This window comes from Phalacrocorax carbo, chromosome 1 (genome assembly GCF_963921805.1).
Source record: "Phalacrocorax carbo chromosome 1, bPhaCar2.1, whole genome shotgun sequence".
Classification (NCBI taxonomy): Eukaryota; Metazoa; Chordata; class Aves; order Suliformes; family Phalacrocoracidae; genus Phalacrocorax; species Phalacrocorax carbo.
In genome coordinates this window covers 158,723,835-158,744,664 of record NC_087513.1, presented here as the reverse complement: position 1 = coordinate 158,744,664, position 20,830 = coordinate 158,723,835, and the positions used below count along the sequence as shown (strand labels likewise).

Sequence of the window (20,830 nt, the reverse complement as noted above, 5' to 3'; positions counted from 1 at the left end):
AAATGAAATTTTTGTGTACAGAAACACTTTGCCAGAATGGTTTCCCTTGCATGTTTCCAAAGACGTTAGTGGCTCAGAATCTGACTTACATGTAACTCTTGTGTTTTTGGACTCTGCCTTTGCTGAAAATCAGAGAACGATAGGCATGTGGTTACAATGTGTCTCCCTGAGGATTCAGATTTGCAGGGATTGGCTGTTACTTAATTGAAAATATGTATTTAAAATACATTTATATATAAAACATAATTTGAGTATGGTATAGCCTTTCAGGATGTATTTGGAGGAAAAACAAACAAATAAATGAGATAATGATTCCTGTGAAGAGTGAGTAGAAAAGAACCATAAGAACTCCAGTGGAAACTGGAATGGTGGTTCAGAATGGTATCCTGGAAAGTAATGACAATTGGAAGGAAGGAAGGCAGCAGGCGTATTTTGGGACAATGAGGGCATTTTTATCCCTCTACCTCTGCTCCCATGTACAAGAAAGCTGGATTTCAGTGAGCCCTGTGCCTGTAGAAGTTGTCTATGATATCTTCTGACTCCCTGTGCATATGAACTGGGGAGGGAGTGGAAGGAGAGAAGGGAATAAGCTGCCTTTCCCATAGAGCTGGAACATCTCCTTTTATTCCCTGATGTGAACCAGAATCTAAGGGGACCTCAAGACAAATCGGTGAATCCATGAAGTCCAGCAAACGGACTCGAACCTAACTTCAAGTCTGACCTTACTACGGTCAGGTTGCAAGTGGGTGTCTTCTACTGAGACACTGTGCAGGAAGATCAGGTATCTGCAGAGAGGGTAGGTTGCCCAAGAAAAAAAAACGCATGTAGGAGATCTTCAGACCCTCTTTGCTTTGGCACTACGTACGTTTGGGCAAGTTCTCAAAAATCGCCCCACTGACCATTCAAATTCTGAGGCTGCTCTATGGCAACACCCTAGTGCTGTTAAATGCTCTGCTTTCATTGATCCTATCATCAAACACTCAACACGTCCATATACTGTTTTCTTGCAGACAATTCCCTATAGCCAAAGGATTCTGAGACAGAATAAACTGTCACCATCTTTTGCCAACACTTGTACCTCTTTGTTGTATTGTATGCACACAGCCTTTCCACTGGCATATTGTTGACCCACACTGGTTTCACAGCTCCGCTAGCTTGCTGTAATGAAACCTCCCACCCTCTAAAGGTGGCGCAGGCATTCTGCCTGGAGCCTGGAAGACTCTAGGTGGCTTCTGGCAGCTTCAGCAAAGCGATTTTACAATGGCAGTAGTGATGCCTCCTTTTCAGAGCATTGGTCTCTGCTGAACTGAAGCTCTGTAGGACGTAGACAGAACTCAACTGGTCAAGGTCCTGAGTAGCCCGATAATTACTTTGACGTTAGCCTTGCTTTGAACAAGGGAATACAACTACCTGATTTCCAGAGGCCCCTTCCAGCCTAACTGTTCTGTGACTCTGTTGGGCATGCCAAACTCGGTGGTAAAAAAGGTCTTTATCAGTCACAGCAAGGTGTAATTAAGAGAGTAATGGAGTTACTAAACAAGAACATGATCCTGTAAAGCTGAAATCATCACTCTCAAGCTTCAAGTGTTTTTGTGAATGAAATAGATGAAGATTTATCAGTGGAGTTTTCTATACTACAGTGTTACAGGGAATTCAGTGATGGGGATCACTTATTTTTTCATTTAATTTATTTATTGCATCAACAGTTGCAGCAGGAGCAATATATGCTACATCCTGTGTTATGACAAATTTAAGTGCTTCTCTGATACAGTGTTTCTTTTGATTATTATTTTGGTTTATAAGTACAGAAAAAAAGCAAAAAATGCTGTAGGTTATGAAGCCTTTGTTCCTGGGAAATGTCTGACATTCTGAGAAATGTCTGACAGGAGAACAAAGCCTATGCCCAAGTATTCATTTCCTTCAACTCCGTGGAGACTTTCTTCAAATGTATGTATAATTTTTTTAGAAAAATTACCTATATATATATATTTTCACTGTTTTGAGATCTCAGATGTAATCTGTGATAATGATATATAGGTTTCAGGTCTGAAGTACCATGACTTTACAAGGCTCATTCTCTTAAACCCTGAAAATTATTTTGGGAAGCTTTAGTGAGCAGCGTACATGAAAACTGCATGACAGTACACTCTGCTGTTGTCATCTACCCATGATTTCAAAATTATTTTTGCTAGGTTGTCTCTAGAAGAGGGACACACAATCATTTGCAAACAGGGGCAGGCATTTGGATATACTATAATCCAAATAGCTATACTGTTGGGTAGAGAAAAGCCAGAATGTGAGCCCCAGCGCTGGATTCCTGATGACCTGTATTGATTAATTGGTAGCTCACTCCCTGGCTTTGTTTCAGCCTGTTCCAGTTATGTCTGACCTAGACAAATCTGGTACAGATTTACACCGTGCTGTATAGACCCAAGCAGTGAGACTGAGATAGTCATTGTCATTTGGCTTTGGGAACAGGCATCAGTCCCTGGCCCTCCTTTATTTAGCAGTATAGAGACACAGGCTACCTGTGTTTTCCTGTTTGCTCAACCAGCCACAGTCATCTGAGAAAACAGAGCTCAGCCTTGACACTCCAAAAATGATCAGTGGATATGATACAGAGAAACTGGTTTTTATTGCCACGCTTGATGCGCTCTTGGTGTTTAAGACAAGTACAAACAAGGACTGAAATATCTCAGGTAGAAGACAAATACAAAAAAGCCTATTGCATACAGTGTAGTATGCCTTGCTGTCTTTCAGGCTTTTAGATTTTTTTGGGAAGTATTAATACCTCTTGGTCAGGGCACTGTTATTGTTGTTACTTCCTGCCCTGTGGTTGCACAAAGAGAACCATAGTTCTTGGCAAGTTGCTTCTTGCAGCCTTATCATTGCCTAATAATTGCTGTGGCAGCGTCCTTTAGCTTCATTTGAATTCCTCCTAGTTCCTGTATTGGAAGAGACCATGAGCAGTTGATCCTTACCTACTGTGTCCATGCTGCTTGTATCCTCACTTAATTGCCTCTCTTCAGTGGTGCAGAGTTGTTCCTTGGCAGAGAAAGCCTGTTTTTTTGTTTATGTTGCTTTCTGAACATCTTCCGTTTCTGTTACGTCCTTTCTGAGCTGTGGGGACCTGAACTGTGCTCACTGTTAAAAGCATGGGCAAAACTTAGACTTCTACCATAACTTAATGGTGTTCTCATTAATAATGTCAAATGTTTCTTTTGGCTTTTTTGACCAAAACCAAGCATGGAGCTGATGTTCCTGTTGAATTATCACTTCTGGTTGGTAATGGCTGGGGAGGGAAACCATGTGGACAAGTTAAAAAAGATAAACACTTGGCAAGGAGGCTTTACCAGGAAACTTGGAAGCTGTGCCGCATTCTACAGCACAGATATTGAGGTCCTGGTGTCACCCTTGGCAAACAACATAGCTTGTTCTTGTGGGTGGAGATGGATCCTTTCCAATGGACCAGACACAGAAACAGAGAGAAGTCATAGTTAGAAGGAATTCTGAAATTTGATCAGCATACCTAATTCAAGGCATATCTCCTAGGTGTACTTGGAAAGACCTGAGTGATCTGCTTTAGATAATTACTAGGTAATTCAACCTGCTAAGTTTGTGAAAGATTCTGTACAAGAAAATTAGTAATTGTACAAGTTAGGTTTCATTGTTCGATCATGGATGATCTAAGGCAGGACTTGAGACTTCCTTTATTTCCAAGGGGTGTAGGGAAAGGGAAGGTGTATAAAAGCTGGCCTATTTGCTGCTTCTTGCTTTAATTGCCAATAATGCATATTAAAACAAATAGTGCTTCATTGACATGAGTGTTTGTCAAAATTTTAAAAATTATTTATTTTTCAAATGAGCCCTGGATGCATGTATGCCTATACAACAGCAGCATGCACAGCTCCTGAATCATGAAGCCTTTAAAAATATTGCAACTCCTTTACTGTCATCCCAGAGTATTTGCATTAACGTCTACTTTAAATAGCAAGTACCCGAATCTCACGAGCAGTCTGCAGTTTGTGGGAAATCAGTTTAACTCAAGGCCACAGTCTTGTCCATGGTTTGAATGGAGAAGCAAAAAGCGCCTACCACCACCCTTACTGATTATTTAATGAAAATGAATTATTTTTTTTTTTTCAGCTGGGAAGGAAATGAGTGATCAACTGCTATGCCCAATCAATCCTTCTGGAATTCATTGTCCACTTTTCAGAGAGAGATCTCCCACAATAAAGCTCTATCTAAAAACATCATACTTTCCCCTTTCTTTAACCTAATGGGATTAGTAATATCCTGTGCTACTCAAGGAGTTAATAAAATAATGTTAGTTGTCACAGTATCTTATGCCATATTTTTTAACAAAGGAGCAATAAATTTTAATGACAGACAATATTCAGGATGAATAACTACAAGGATTCTATATGCGTCCAAAGACCAAAGCATTGTGTTAAGTTGTTGACAGACATTGTAATTTTGATAGCTACACCTTGAAAAACAAGGAATGGTTTTCCTGAATATAGTAACACAGTCAGAGAGCAAAGGGGAAGGAAGAGGAAGGACATCAGAGCAAGAAAGGACTATGGATTCTGCAAAGAATCTGTCTCAGGGCAGTCATAAACGTTATCAGATCTAGGATCACATGGCAGCGTATTACCTGCACATGTCCCCCTATAAAAGCAAAACATATTACAGCATGTCAGAACAAGCGTAAAGTTTCTAGAAGTCTTCTAAAAGCCATTTTGTGATTTAACATAATAACAGCAAAAATGTAGAAGTTCCCAGAGAGGACTAAACTCCTCATTATTGTAAATAATGGTAAGTAGCTGGAAATGTTGGGCTGGAGTACATGTCTTCTGGGTTAATTCTTTACCAACACTAAATAAAAACTCTTTCCTGAGTGGCTTTTTGGTGTGGTGGTTTTTGTTTTGAGGGTGGGTTGGTTGGTTTGCTTTTTTTGTCTTAAAGCCTCTCATCCACTGCTTTAAAACACCTACATACCTACCTCAGAGGGTTAGAGTGGCACATGGGCATTCTTGGAAGGTGTTATATATATAACAGCAATACTGAAGTGGTATTATTACTAAACATTTGCATGTCTAAAGCTTGGCAAAAAGAAATAACAAGTGACATTAATGTTGGATATCACCTAAAGAAATATTGGGAAGGATCTGTGTTTCCTGTTTACGGGAGGACAGAAAATCTGAAGCCATCTACTCTAATCAAATCCCAGGCATTAAGAGAGTGGTGGTTCTTTTAAAAGTAGGAATATGGTGCCTTGGCCTCTTATAAAGGTGCAGTGTCTTTATGTGGATTGAAGCCCTGTAAGACATTCATGCTGTGTTTAAAATCCATATTTATACTGTTTGGGAACAGATTCCTTTTAGTCCCTGGGAAGGGACTGAGGTAGCTTGCAACAGGTGCTGGGGAGGCCAGTATCTCAACATCCTGGCAGGATCCCTTTTAAAGGGAAAGACTACTTCAGCATAGTACCATTTAAGCCAGTCTCAGAAGTCTTTCACATGTCTAAGTGCTTCGTACACAGCAGGGCTTGATCATCTTGTTCCCCACTGGGTGACTGTTACCCGTGTAATAAGCTGGAAAATGTGGACAGGCCCTGAGGAAGAGCAGTTACCTGAGGCTTCATTTACGGTGAAGTGCAATATAAAACTGATAATGGCTAGGGGTAGAGCAGCACTCAAAATCGAGCAAAGTTTCCATCTGTAGTTTAATACGCTAAAGGGAGGAAATGACGGCACCATCAGTGGAAAACACTAAATTGTGACAGAAGTAGCGATCCCCTAAGTGGAAAGTCTTGCAAGGCTGCACAAGTCTGAATGTAGGCAGTGTGCAATGTACAAGAAAGCTTGGTCATGGTGCTAGTCTGGGATCACATCTCTGGACTGGGATTTTGCACGGTGGAAAGGGAGTGCTGAAATGAAGTTCTGTTTTCTGCAGAGGCTCTAGGAGGAGAGGGAAAAGGAGGTTGATAAAGCCAAACCAATCCTCACATTTTGACTGGAAGAGGACTTCATGGCTTCGCAGCTGCTTCTGCAGCTTTCTCTCCCTCTCTGACCCAACCATGGGGACTCCCTTTGGAGTGACATAGGTGGATGAAGGAGCTTTCCAGGTGTCCAAGCACCCTTCCGCACATAAAATCTCATAGACAAAGTACTGGCAGATGAATCTGCTATAACTCTGTAAGGTAAAATACTGTGGGTTTTTCCCCTGGCTGCCCTATTGTGGGAATAATTTGCTTTTTAATTAAACCTGTCTTAGGATGATTCTGGCCTCTATTTTGCTAGATTGAATTTTCAAGAATTGACCAAAAAGTGGATAGCATTCTCCATTTGAAATTCATAGCATAAGATGTTCAGAATTTCTGGTAGTAAGCAGTTGAGATTAAGCAATAGGGGCTGCAAGACTGCATTCTGAAAAAGAGCACCATGCTGGGAAACCACACAGTGTTTCATTCAAAATTTTATCAATAGTCTTCTGTAATGATTTTAGATACTTATTAGTGGGTTTTCTGGCCGTTTTTGTTTCTGTTTTTGTTTGGGTTTTTTGCTTTTCTTTATAGTCTGTTACATGTTGTCTAACTCTTAGCTTTGTAAAAGTTGCAAAAAACGTTGGCTAGGTGACAATCTACCTTTTCTGTAACAGTCTCCAGCTTTACTGTATATAGTAGTTCAAGATAAACATGTTTGGGAAACTTTAATACATTATTTCCTTTGCCGGTTCATACTTAGTTTGACTTGACACATTACTTTTCCATTGGTACGCAGAGCAAAAAATTGCTTTTGGTCTGTTGGAGTTTCTTTGTTTTGGGGTCGTTCCTTCCCTGCAGCTGTTCCCCTCCAATAGCTTGGAGAGCCCAAGATACCAGATTTCTGGAAAATACTCTGAGATCTTCTTGTTGTCTAGTATAGTCTATGTCGGTTTAGAGTCACTTTCATTAATATACATTTTATGTTTGGCTGAGCCTCTTTATCCTTCTTCATGTAAAGGTTGTTATCATTTTTATCTGCGAGTGCTCATCCACTGCAGGCTTAATGCAAAGCTGATTGTAACCCTAGTGCATCTTACGATGAATAGATCATTGATACCCAACTAAGTGGAAATAATTTTCTATGGCAAAGCAGAAGAATTTAAAGTCATATCACACTAACCTCTGGTAATTTACTGGGATTTACAGATTAAAACGATTATTTGTGAAACGGCTGTGGTATAGCGTACGCTTAAGATAGAAGAGGAAAATCAAATGCCTTTTGTATGATTATATGCACTTGTCTGTTTCCGCATGTGTGCGTAAGCATTTTGTTTGTATATATGTAGCATGTGCGGTGTAGCGTACTGTAGCCTGTGTGTGTAAAAATACATATAATATTTATGTAACACACCCATTTGACAGCTTTGAGACTGCAGGTGGATTTTTTGAAGGTGTGGTTTCTTTTTTCCAGATTTCATTTACCTTGTTACTTTCTCATAAGGAAAAAAAAAAAAAAACTTTAACTCATATTATGCTAATTAAGTTAGTCTGAAGCTTTATCAGTTGAATCAACCTGAAGAGCATTGTTTACATCCAAGATCCCGTAATTGAGACCAGCAACGTAATTTTACTGTATTGGCAGGTAAACACACAGTGTTGTTTTGTCCTTGTTCAAGTGCTAGACTTCCCTTGCTTTTTGGTGTAAATCTCCTAGCAAATAATTTGCAATTTATTAGGAAAACAATGACAATGCATATAATTAGCTATTCTCTTTTGTTACCTCTATTTGATTACTTTCCTGCTATCACATGCAATATGAAACCATCTATTATGAGGTATAGAATATGTAAATATCTAACTTTACAAGAGAAACTGGAGACTGGTCCTTTTTCTAAAGAGGTGGAAAATAAAAGAATAATTGTTAACCATGTCCTTTCATTTTCTTGAAAACATCAATTACATTTACAAATCCCAGAAACACAAGCCCACCAGTAGAACAGAAATAACTCCTTTCAATATGCTTCAAAAAATCTAATCGCATCTAACAGCTGAAATTTATTTACAACTGTAATTTGAAACATTAATTATGATAATGTGCTGACTTCTTTTGTAACATGGTTCTCAAAAGCCTGGCAGTTCTCTTTTTGGTCTTGGTGTAACATATGTGTTGTGACTTGGAGTACTTCTCTACCTTTCTTTCTTGGATTTGTTTTTTGATATATACTCAGAAACAAAATATTTTTATCTCTTTGTTAACTATTTTCCTCACCTTCCTCATTATTGGTTTTTTTTCCCCACCACTGGCTGTTAATTCAAGAGAGGGATTTTAGTGCTGATGCTGACTCTTGAGGCTATCCACAACTGACTGTAGTGCTTTGTATTTTGGACACAGCAAACAGTAGCAGCGAGGATTTACTATACTGTGATACCGGCGCACTTTAACAGTGTCAGAGCAGGAAAAAGGCTGCTTATATCTTTGTCTTGAGACTATGGCTTTAGAAGGTGCCTTCTTGATATACATATGTATTTGGCTTCATTAAATTATTTTTGGAAGGGCTTGGTTATTGCTATGCTAGCTTCTTTAATTGTGAGTAAAGCGAATGTGTTGGGAAATACTTTAATGATTTAGTTTTAGTTGTGAAAAACAAGTTGTCAAGATAACTGGCTTTACTTTGAAAGCCTTTAAAGAATATGACAAAAGGGCTCTATTTTTCTTTTTTTGTTTGTTTTGTTTTTTTTAAGTTGTGTTTTTCTGTGTGGTGGGGAGATTAGCAAAAAAAAAAAAAAGGAATTTTTATTAGGACATGAAAAGGTCTCTAATGACCCTTGAAAGTGGACAAAAGGGTAGCACAATAAGTGACAGAACTCTAACGAGGGTGGAGGGCATTCCAGGAAAAAAAGAAATTAAATCCTTTAATTTTTTTCGGCTTGCCATTTTCTGACAGCTTATCAAGTGGTTCGGACTTGTTTGTTTTGGCATGCAGTTCATTCATTGTAGGCAGCCGGTACTTTGTTCTTCTTTGTGGTTTCCAAAACCTGATTGTGTTTATCCTAGACTGTGGGAAAAGTGTATATTCCTGTTTCCTTTATAAAAGTAAACGTCAGGTTTTGTATGAAATTTTATTTCCCATATTTTCCATTCCATTAATCATTATTGTTGAAATATGTCAGGCTTTGGCACATCATCCTTTGTTTTCATATGATTGTACAGATTGCAGTGTCAGTGTGTGACCTGCTAAGTCAAAAAATAAGCATGCTTGGGCTGTAGTAATTATTACTTCATAAAGTGTAGCTGAGGAGTATGCACCATTATTGAAAAGGGACCAGGGTTTAACTTATTGCTATTAAAATTGTTTCGGGGGATATCTAGCTATTGTTGTATAGCACTTTCTCGCTTAGTCTAGAGAAGACAAGACTAAAGGGAGCTGCGATAATGGCTCTTCACATACTTCTATGTAGCTGTAAAAAGAAAGGGAATAATCTGTTTCCTGTCTGTGATGAAAAAGAGGAGAATAAATGTGCTGCAGTTGCAGCAAGGGTTGTTTTAGTCAGATATTATGAAAAAACTTCCTAATGATAAGGATGCTGAACACTGGGATAAATTGCTTGGGGGGGACTGTGAAAGCTCTCCAGTTGTAAGATTTTAAGAATGGATTAGACACACATCATCTGGGAGTGACACAGGTGTGTGTTGATTCTGCCAGGGGTACTAGACTAGAAGATCTCTCAAGATGATTTGCAGCCCTGTTCCTAGGATTCGTTGTCTTTAAAATGCTGAAGATCTACGTGCAGCTCTCTGCAATTTATACTCAGCTTCTCAGATATGGGCTTCTGTACTCATATGTACACCTGGCATTGTGTAAGTATTAGGGCTGCATTCTGTGACCAGGGCCCTGATTTTGGGTCTATATGTGCCGTAATTTAACAGCAGGAAGAAAAAGTGAGAAGAAACTTTCCATGTTGAAGGAGGAGATGATTCACAAGAAGAAAGAGTTCTTTGTGTGTTTTGCATATTTAGATTATGGATAACACTGTGTTAAGTCAATAACATATTTTCTTTTGCACTGTCTTGTGGCTTACTGACAATGTAGTATTTGAAGACTGTTTAATAACTTCAATCAACTCCTGAACCACAGTAGGTGACCAGACATTTCATAAGGTCATTTTTTTTTTCCCCGTTTTCAAAGTAGCATCATTGGAGGTTTGCATTTTAAAGAGAGATTAAAATATGTCTCATTAGGAGAGAATGAAGATAATACTAAAGGTGAATAACAGGAATACAGAATGAGAAACGTTTAGAGATGGTGAAAGCATCGTTATTCATGACATTCATCTTTCTGCAAGCCCAAGGTTGTTCTGTGTTGTACTTGGCCATATTTGTTTTCACCGTTCTTCAGAAATAAATTTTATTGAGCTGACTGAAACAAAACCAAAATCCAAGCGGAAGTATGAATTAGACTACTAATACTGAAATTCTTGAAGGAAATGGCTATATTTCACCTGTCTTATGTATAGTTTTGTGTACTTGATTAGTTGTGATTACTTTAGTGATGTGACAGAAAGAAAATGGAATGGTTTCAAATTCCAGAGAAGCATCTAATCAGTTTGTACATCTGGTTTTTTTTCAGCGGCTTTCTCGGAATGCCTCTGGAGATACAAGCATTCAGTTTCTAGGCACAGTGGTAAGTATGTATAACTATTGTCAAGAGTTATGTTGGTAGAAGATTATCAGCTAAATAGAAAATAGGTAGATGACACTACACTGGCAGCACATTTATGCTTGTGTTTGTGAAGGTTAGTGTTGTGTGTAAATGGCCTGAGCTTAACAGCTGAATTTAGGCAAATTTCTGAAGCTGACTTGTGAGGCACGGTGCACAATATTTGCATTCCACACTTCAGTTGATTCAAGTCTGCCTCTGTTTCATCTACAAGGGATTTAAGAGTAACTGGTTGTAGACTTGTAAGTTAATTGCAGCATACTCAGGTTTGATCCACATCATCCCCACCACCTCAACTTTCTGATCTTAGTTGCTTCACCATACCACGTACCCTCATATCCCAGAGGTGGGTCAGTAACCGTCTTACAAAAGACTGTATAGCGATGCAAAGTGTTCTGTGGTTCCCCCAGGTTCTGTTTGTTGGAGAGAAGTACATTTAAAATCCTAATCAGATTTTACACCACTGGACAGAATTTACTCAATAAAATAGATTTTTTTTGTCTGCTATTATCTTGAGCAGTCTTGTATAATATAGAAACTACAGTTCAGTGTGAGGTGATGGATGCTGATAAACATATGTATGATTGAAGCAGCATCGAATTCCATGCTTTGCATGATTAAAATGCAGTCATTGAATTTTTCCAAGTTCCTCATGCACCTAAAAATAGTTCTGAAAATGAAATAAAATTGAAGTATTCTCTAAAGTAAGTTGTCCTGATTGCTGCCAACAGGTTTCCCTGTAGTCACATTAACAGTGAAAAGCCTAGGAATGAAATGATCCCATTAGAATTTAGTCCTGACATCTCTGTGCACTATATGTTTTGGAGAAAAGGAGATTGATTGCATATGATAATGCTTTCATTCTACTTACGAATAGTTCTTCCACAAGTCCTATGAAGCTATTTTTTGGGAGGTATAACACAATAAGAGGACACTTAGCAGGAATACCTGTAGGCTTGCATGTTGTTTTTTAGAGATGAAAAGTGCCCCTAATATTTTTTGCTTCTATAAATATATATCTATATATGCACATGTATTTGTCGTCTTAGATATCAAGCAGAGCGGCAGATATAGATAAGACATAAAAGTTTTGTTCTGTGCTGTTGTGTTTGTAATGATGCTTTAGCTCTGGAGCTGCATCCTGCATATGCAAGATTGCTGCAGGCTGACTGATCTGATAGTCTTTGTGTGAGAAGAAAACAATTACTCCAAGTAGATAAGCTGTAAACAGAAATGCAACTTGATAATATCAAAAAGATTTTAATCGATCCCCTGTAAGTGGGTGCTGTGGCAGAGAAAATTCTGATTAAGTGTGTATTCAGTGACATTCAGAATTGAATTTGTTGTTAAGGTAGACATGAAAACATTTCATATTCATATGTTAGAAGTGCCCTGGAGCCTCACTTACAGACTAGAACTTGTGCTGGGCCTTGAGCAACAGCAAAAGAAGACAAAAGAGGGTACAGTATTGATGTGCTTTTAGCTTTTAAAAATTGATGATGAAACAGCTAATGGATTGTAAAATATACTGGACCTTACTGACTAGCTCGTGTGCTTGTTCGATCCTAGTTATTTTAGGAAATTAAATATGTGATTACAACTAAAATTCTCAAGAGGACTAAACAGAAAAGCCTGTAGTACTCTATTCATGATTTTTTTATTTAATATAAATTATGCGGACGTCTTGCTGATCAAACCCAGAGAGAGAACTTCAACGAGGAGGGTAGAGAAGCAGTAATGTAGTCTGCTTCTTGGGGTTTGCTCCGATACCAGTTTTCCTACAGAATCCAAGCCAGTCTGCCCCTGTGTTCCTATCAGTTCCTCTCACCTACTGTCCTTCTTTCCCCTAAGTCCCTTTATTTAATTTGTTCTTTGCTCTTCTAACATCCTTGTACTCTTCTGATATCAACTTAATACACTCAGCTTAGGTAATGTCGGGGAAGGATGGGTTTTCCTTACAATGATGTCCTCTACAAATTGGCTACACGTATAGGTAGATACACAGTCTATATGTGTGTACCTGTGAGTATGTGTTCAAACGAAGAAAAGAATATAGTCTTAATGAAGGTCCTAGGAACTCATTTTGGGCTTGCCATTATGTGTCTCTTTGCTAACATAGAAGTGCAGTTGAGATAGCAAGTGTTTGAAAGGAATATTTAGCAGCAAGAAACTCTTGATTACTCATTATTATAATGTATTGTTATCAATGTAATAAACAGCTTGTGAAATTATTCTCTGCCCTTTTTTTTATAGTAGAAAATGTTAGGGATAACTTTGAGCGTTCTGTGTTACTTTTGACCGGGGCAAATGTTGATGGCACTTCAGTGGTGGCAGGCAGCGTGGTGCTACTGAGTGTACACACCGCTGACCTGTCCATCAGAACATATTTTTAGTACCGGCTGATGAGGTGCACAGCTCCCTGGCTTGTCAGGAGGGCATCAGCTTTGATAAAGAGCTTCACTTGGTTGTTTGACATTGGATGGTAGAAATAATTCTGCTACTGGTTTTTGATAAAACACAAGCCTCAGCCCTCAGGAAGGCAGCTGAACCTCTGAGGAGAAGTGAAAGGTATGCTTCCCTATTAGAAATATCCTTGCTGTCCCAGTTAGCTAGGACAGAGAAAACTACTTTGCGGCAGAAAGACAACAATTTAATAGGAGCTCTGCTGCATAACATATGGTAAACATGGACAGTAGGACAAATGTTTCTGTTAGTGTAGCAGCATATTTCTGTTGTTTTAGAGGAGCACAAGAAAAATGTTGTTTTCCCCAGGGAAATCATAGCTTTGAGTGCACGCTGTTAGCATCATTTGGGGGTTTACATGGATTTGTAATAATATTTTTGTTTGTTTTTGATCATGAGTAGAAATTCTTTGTTACTTGAGCGTTTCTCTTCAAATTGTTATGTCATTAGATAGCTTATTTTCTCTGAATTGTTTTTTGGTAGAGGGTTATGAGTCTCAGATCTGATTCAGGGTTTGTGCTATTGGAGGATGTACAAGGATGTTTCTGCACAAGGAGCAAGCAACTTTTATATACTTTTAGCTGTAAGAAGTGGTTGGTGAATGGGGAACTAAACTGATTTGGTTTAATTTTGGGGGGATGATAACACCGAGTTGTAATTAAATTATTTCAGAACAGATCATGGGTTATGGCTGTAATGAGACTGACTTTATATGAGTATGAGTTTTTACTCGTACCTCTCTGGTGGACATGACTAAATATCATATACTGATGGAGTCCTGCTATTTTGCCACTTTCAGCTAGAATTATTTGGGTAGTGTGTTTATTAATAGCATTACCGTAACACCAAGGAATCTAATTGTGCTATATATTGTACAAAGAAAAAGGAAACAAGATAATCCATGCTTCAGATTAATGCCCAAAACTATGTCCAGAAGCAAGAGTACGAGGAGACAAGAAGGCAGTCCTTCATGGGTTGTCTCCTGTGTGTAGGCAGCTCACGGAAGTAGGTTTGTAATAAACATAAAGATCTATAGACAAATAGATCTATACACAGAGCTTCTGCTTCAGTCTCTGCAGTTCAAAAGCCTGTATGTCTGAGTAGTCTTTTCAGGGGACCAAAGTCCACCCTTCATTCTTTCTAGCTGGCCTCCAGTCTGTTGGGTCTCTTGTCTCTGTTCTACTCTCTGTTCTGTTATGTGAGAGGAATGTTTCTTGCTGGCCCACTGATGGCCCCAGTCGTTTGTTGGTTATTCACACCTCTGTCAGCTGGACTTCAGCAATGAAATACCTCTGGGCAAGCAGCCTTTAACACTAAGAAAGCTGCAAGTGTATAGAGAACCACAGATAATTAGAGGAGCATTTAACTTATTCTAGACTGTGTGTAATGGCATCTGTGTAGAATTTTGAATGAAGAAACACTGTCAGTATGCTCAGATAGTGAGGGGCCTGGCTGCATCGCATCCATAATGTCATTGTCAGCTTTGGGCTGCAAGCCATGCTTGACAGCAGTGCTCTGCCGGCCCAGTGGAACGCTCCGCAAAAGAGACAGTCCCAGACAGATAGAAGTCCCCAGCCACAGTGGAAAATTTCGCTATCCTCTGCTCGTCATTTGTGCCATCTCTTTGATGTTCTGTTCTCTAGCATCAGAGCAGTGATATAGAGAAAAACAGTTACTTCTTTCCTCTGGGGAAGGATGAAAGAACATATATGTGACAGATGTTAGTCATGTTGCTCAGTCTGTTACTTGACAATGTTCCTTCAGTGGTGAACACAATACAGAAACCCACGTGGAACAGAGCAGACTTTCTCTGGCCTAAGGATCAAGTTATCTTCAGGTGCTTCTGAGTTTCCTAGCACCATTTTCTTCCTTCGGCTTTCTCACTAGAGGTTTTCCCATTGCTTCCGTTTTATCCCTTTTTGCCACCTTTGATTTACAAAGCCAAAAAGCCTCCATTTGCTGTGGAGGCTTATGCTCTCTTATGATTACTATTAGCCTGTTAATGCTATGCTTTCTGTCCTTCAGCCTTTTTGCTGAACCATTTAGTCCAGAGATCCACTGCCACAAACAGAACTCCAAACCCTGGGTTGAGAGCCCTGGATTTAGGAAAACTAGTCTCTGTCAAGCCCTAGCCATGCCTTTTAGCATAGTTGGCATATGTTCTAGTACGGTAATGATCACTCAATGACTTTTTGATTGTTCTTTAGCTACTTACAGGTAGATTAGCAGGAGGATGTTTCATACACAATCAGGGTTATTGGTTATGTATGTTGTTTATGAAGTTGGTCAGAAATGGAGAGCTTTACATAGAGACGTTCCTCAAAATCCTTGCCTTTTCTTTCTGGCTTATTGCTTATTCATCTTTGATGTATCTAAGGTAATCCTAGGAGCTACAGGTCAGTGTACTAACTTTACTTCTCACTGCTGATTCCCTTTCCCGCTCCCTCCTGCCATGACTTGTCTGCTTTTGCTTTAACAGCAAACTTCCAACTTTCTGTCCCATTACTGAGGCTTAGAAATTGTCCTGGAACTTTTCAGTTTGTATATAATTTCATCAGCTTCCAGACAGCTTCCTGCTTTTTTCTTTCTCCCTGCATTTGTACAAAGACCAATTAAATAGCAATAAAGATGGAAGCTTTGACTGAATGACTCTGATTTAGCTCACAATGACAAATGTTTAACAACCTGCTTCTTTCACCCTTGCAAATCACTGCAGTTCTTAACAGGTTTTCTTTCTTTCTGCTTTTCTTTCTGTATGTGACACTTCTGAAATCAGATACTGAAGGTTTATGGAGACTTTCAAACATTGGTTGGAAACCTGCAGAGGTTACAAAGGTTGTATTTATTGGAATATGTAGACTATTAACCACAAGAAAATAAATATAGTCCAGTGGGTGTTTATTTTGCAAGCTAATGTATTTTTTTTTAAATGTTGGTTCTTTTTTTTTTTTTTTACTCTTCCTTTTCAACAGCCTTAGGATTAGGGTCTCAGCTGATCTAAAGGGAATTCTACTGCTGTATAGTTTTCTTTTTATTCCTTCCACCCAGCTTCAGAAGTACTGTGAACTACAGTGCTTGTAGTAGTAGAGCTATCTCGTCAGCGCCATTTCAGTAGTGCAGAAGGTGTCATTAGGAAAAACATGCAGTTGCTTCTGGAAACATGAATTTCTTGCAAGTCCCTTCTGAACATGGGTAGTGAGAATTCTGAGATTGGCTACAAGCTGGTGCAGTGTTCTGCAGAAAGTAGGTAATTTGTGCAACAACGATTTAACTTGTGAAAGTAGCGATACTTTGGCCCACCATTAGGACTGGTCAGCAAGAATCGTTCCAGCTCATGTGATGTGGATGGTCAGGTGGAACCCCACAGCTGCATATGCTGTTCTTATTTCAATTCTGTTACGTGTTTGTATGTTTTAAAGCAGAAGGTATAGTGAATATATGAAAGCTGTCCATTGGGGGCAAACACAAAAGCGCCTGAGAGGTTTAGAAATACCAGTGTCACCAAAAGCCATGTCTTAAAATCACTTGGGTTATTTTGGGAATCTTGCTCAGGATTTCTTTGGAAAGAGAAATCGGAAAGAATTCCAAGTGCTTTCTGAATTTTGCTCCTGTGACTTAAACTAGAATTGCCCCAAGTTCCCACAGAACAACTTCTTGTAGTCTTTGCCTGAGACCTCCTTGACTGAGCTCAGTAATGCTTTTACGGAAAAGGACTGAATTTGGTTGGTTAGCCTGTCACTTCTTGAAACACAAGCAGACAGGTTGCCCAAAGATAACTCAAGTGATTTCCTTCAGCAGACTAAGATTTACCAATATTGAAATAATCATTAGCTGCTTTGTTCGGTTGAAGAAGTATTGTTGCTTTTTTTTTTTTTTTCAACTGTATCTAGACTGTTACCTCATAGTGAAGACCTAGTGTTTTCTTCTGAAGATGATGTCTTCTGCCAAGTAATAAACATATGTGTAGCCCATGTTTTTAAACAGCTTTGTGATGGCAGCAACTTTGGCATATACCCAAGAACTGTTTAGGAGGTATTAATTTATATGGTTTTGAAGCTTAACCAGGAATCTTAATGAAACAAAGGCATGATGAAGTTAGTAAAGCTAATTTAAGTCTCTGATTGTAAATTTTAAATGAAGTTTCTATTGATAATAAATATACTTTGCTTCTCATTAGTCTTGTAGGCTTCAGTGGTAATATCAGTAAAACAAACATGTTTTACAAAGATTTAACATTAAAAATGCTATTAATATGACCCTTGGTACGCTAGCACAATTAGATTTCAAAGTGAGCATTTAGGATGTAACAGCGATTAATGACAACCATCGAAAACAATTTTGAACTCCATCAGTTTAACTCAGGAGGGTAAGCTTAATATGATAATTTATCTAGCTGAATTGTATCAGCTTAGCAGGAAAGTATGCAAATATGTGACCCTTACCTAGAATCTAAATGGATGCTGTGCTGATAGATTTATCAGTTCCATTAAAGAACTTTAGGGAACTTTGGAATTTCAGCAATTGTTCCCTTGGAGGCTGAAAACCAAACCTGATCTCATACTGGGACCATTCTGGTCTGCATATTTCCATAATTTGCCTTTGCTACTAATATGACAGCAAGACGCAAAAAACTGTTTCTAATAATATCAAATGGAGTTGTGGAGGACAGCATTTTAATGTAGTAAAAGACCTCCCCGTGGGGTTGTTATTGCCACTATAGAACAGCAGTTACACAGTTGCAACAATAGTCTCTTAATTGATTCGTTTAATTAGCAAGAGATGAAGCTTGTGCTGCATCTTGTCATCTGTTATCATGGGGGCAGCTACAGAGAGAATCTTTGCATTTGTCACTCTTTACGGTTGGGTGTAAGTAGAGCAAAAGGAAACTTCCAAACACATTTCAGCTCTAGAGGTGAGCGTTGGTAAGAATGTTTTGCGAGTGTTGCTTACACTCAGGTTTTCAGTGTGCGGACACGTCTAGTTTAAGAATCAGAATGGTCTCTGGAGTAGAATTTATGACAAAGCATTGTTTTACTGGGGGGAATCTTAATCCAGTGGTGTCAGGCATTTCTAACCTAAATATGCAAATCTAAGTATTACAGGAATGGTGGCTTATTTGGGGCATCACTATTATAGACTAGATTTACTTAGAAGAAATAAGGTCAGATTAGTGAAACCAGCCATCTGCCTTGTGATCGCTTTTTCATGGCATTTTTGTATCCAGAGTAGATAAACAATGAGTTACGTGTGCACATCGTCTGTGGTAGGAAGCATGTGTAAAAGAGGGACTTTTTTTGTGGTTGGTTCTCCCTGGAGTAGTTATGAATACAGACACAGTGTTGTGCTTGCTTCTGGGAGATGAAGTAATTTTTTTACTCAGATCTATTTTATTTACATTTTAAGGGTATGTAAATAAATATATTTTAAAGGCATGTAAATATATTGGTAGCTTCAGTTTCATTTTTCTCCTCTCCTTGGCTTAGTTTAGTCTTCTGTTCAAGGTTATTCTTCCTTATGGAAGGAAATATTTCTAGAGGAGGACAAACTTCTTGTTAAATGCTAATTAAGAAAATGAAGGTTACGTTGGCATACTTCCATTGTCATAGAACTGACCTAAAATAAGGAATCTCTTACTAATCTGAAATAAATTAGAGGGGGAAGCAAGTAATTCTGTGCATGTGAAACACTTGAGATGTCTATTCCTGGCCTATTTTTTAAATTACTGTGCTTTGGGGTTTTTTTTGTTTGTTTTTGTTTTTCCACTTGTGTGCTGTAGTGTTGGACATGGTATCTAGTTTTGGAGTACAATGGTGCTGTGCTGTCAATCCATGTAGCAAAGGGACAATGTGCTGTTAGAGAAGGCATCTTTTTCAGGACAATTTAAATGAAGATTTAGCCCACTTATCGTTAAAGATTCCCATGGTAGTTTCCACAAGATTCTGAGAGTCTTGGCCAAAGTCCACTTTGTGTAATTACCTTCTGTCTGCACAAATCTCTAATGCAATTTTAGATGTTTGGTATTTTTCACTTCCTGTCCTAAATAGTGAAAATATTGCCACACACTGCTCATAATTACTGTGGGTTACATCCGAAGTTCAAATAAAGAGATTCCTGTAAATTACCATCGTGAATTTTGGTTTTCAATTGTTTAAGCACTGGAATATGTGACAAAAGATGAGTGAACAGTAGGATATGTAATTAAATTTACAAACCTGTGAAATAATTATTTTTTGACTTTTCTGTTTCATTGCATTTGGCTGTCAGTGAGCTAAAATATCTCTGCTGCTAGGACCATCACTGAGGGAAAGGCCAACTTTCAGACCATGTCAGAGGTCAAACTTAACACACTGCACGGTGCTTTGAAGTAGGTAGGAAGCCGGTGTGGGGCTCTAAGTGCTGTCATCATGCGCTCAGTCGGCTTCTACTTGTGTTCCCTTTTTGTTCCCACAGCTGAAACCCTTGCCTGTGCATTCGTCTATTAAATAAAACTGGTTTTGGTTCCTCTTTCTGGATGCCTGTCATGGACTCCAGAATTTGTGTTCAGCTATGCTGTCTTTAAAATGATCTGATTCTGTGTTATCTTCCGATAGGATTCATTACTTTATCAATGAAGTTCAGTCCTCCTGTCTTCATCACCAAAGCCTTATATTACTTTGTCGTATGCCATGTCAAATCTTTTTCTTGGTACTTCATTTGTTCTTTCTAGTCATCCTTCCCACGATTTTTCTACCATGTTTATCTTCTCCATCTTTTCTCAGATTGCTTCTCTTGTGCATTCCCTGCGCCAAGGTGTTTCAGGCATACTTGGCTTTTTTGATAGAGGGAATCAAGGTTTGTGGAAAGAGGTATTACTATTAATATGACATTAACTCTCATGTTGTTCTTAAGGAGCATTTAGAAGTGTGAGGATAACAAACTGTAGAAAAATTGCTATGCATCCGCAAGTCATACAGCTACTGGAGTTAACTCACAAGTACTACAGTCAGGGAACACTGGGAGACTCCTGTAAGACAAAAGTCTTTCCTTTGTCCCTATTGATTCTTACAGTGTCTGGGTCCAGTTTATTCACTGCATGTAAAATCTAATATTTTATCGACATGTTGAAGCTCTGGAAACTTTCCCAGTGTTAATTTAAGGCTCTCTGCAAATAATAGAGGACCTGAACTTACCAAGCAGGAACGGTTTATTTCACTTTTTATGAAACTATAGTTTCACATAAATTCTCTTCTGTGTAAAGAACACTGAAAATTACGTTAACGTCACTTTAACAAATATGTGAATCCCTGCACATCTGCAGGACAGCAATCCACACTGCTGCAAACACTCATACTGGTACAGGCAGCCTCCCCATCTTCATTTCATTCATGTCATTTGATATTTATGGCCCTTGCCCATAGTAAGGCGAAGGAAGGTGAAGGGCAGAGCGGTTGTCATAGGAAGTATCATGCTTGTGTGACCATCTCCCAAACACCAGTCTTATGTCTTGGAGAGATGCCATGTTGGCAAGGTGCACAGGAAGTATTTGCATAGCAAATTGTGTTATGAGCAGCAGAACCACAACAAGGTTCTTCCTGACTCTGATGATAATTGTTTGATTGGTGGGAGGGAGGGAGAAAAGAGAGGTCAGGGCAACGTGGATGAAAAGGAAAGGCCCGCACTA

The 20,830-nt window shown here is 38.8% G+C and overlaps 1 protein-coding gene across 2 annotated transcripts in view; it reads left to right on the top strand.

Moving 5' to 3' along the window:
• PCCA (propionyl-CoA carboxylase subunit alpha) overlaps positions 1–20,830 on the top strand; it is a 293,280-nt gene that overhangs the window by 223,542 nt on the left and 48,908 nt on the right. For both annotated transcript variants that reach the window (XM_064440630.1, XM_064440629.1), the window contains one exon: positions 10,618–10,671. In XM_064440630.1, coding sequence (XP_064296700.1) covers positions 10,618–10,671 — 54 coding nt within the window. The remainder of the gene's footprint in view (positions 1–10,617; positions 10,672–20,830) is intronic.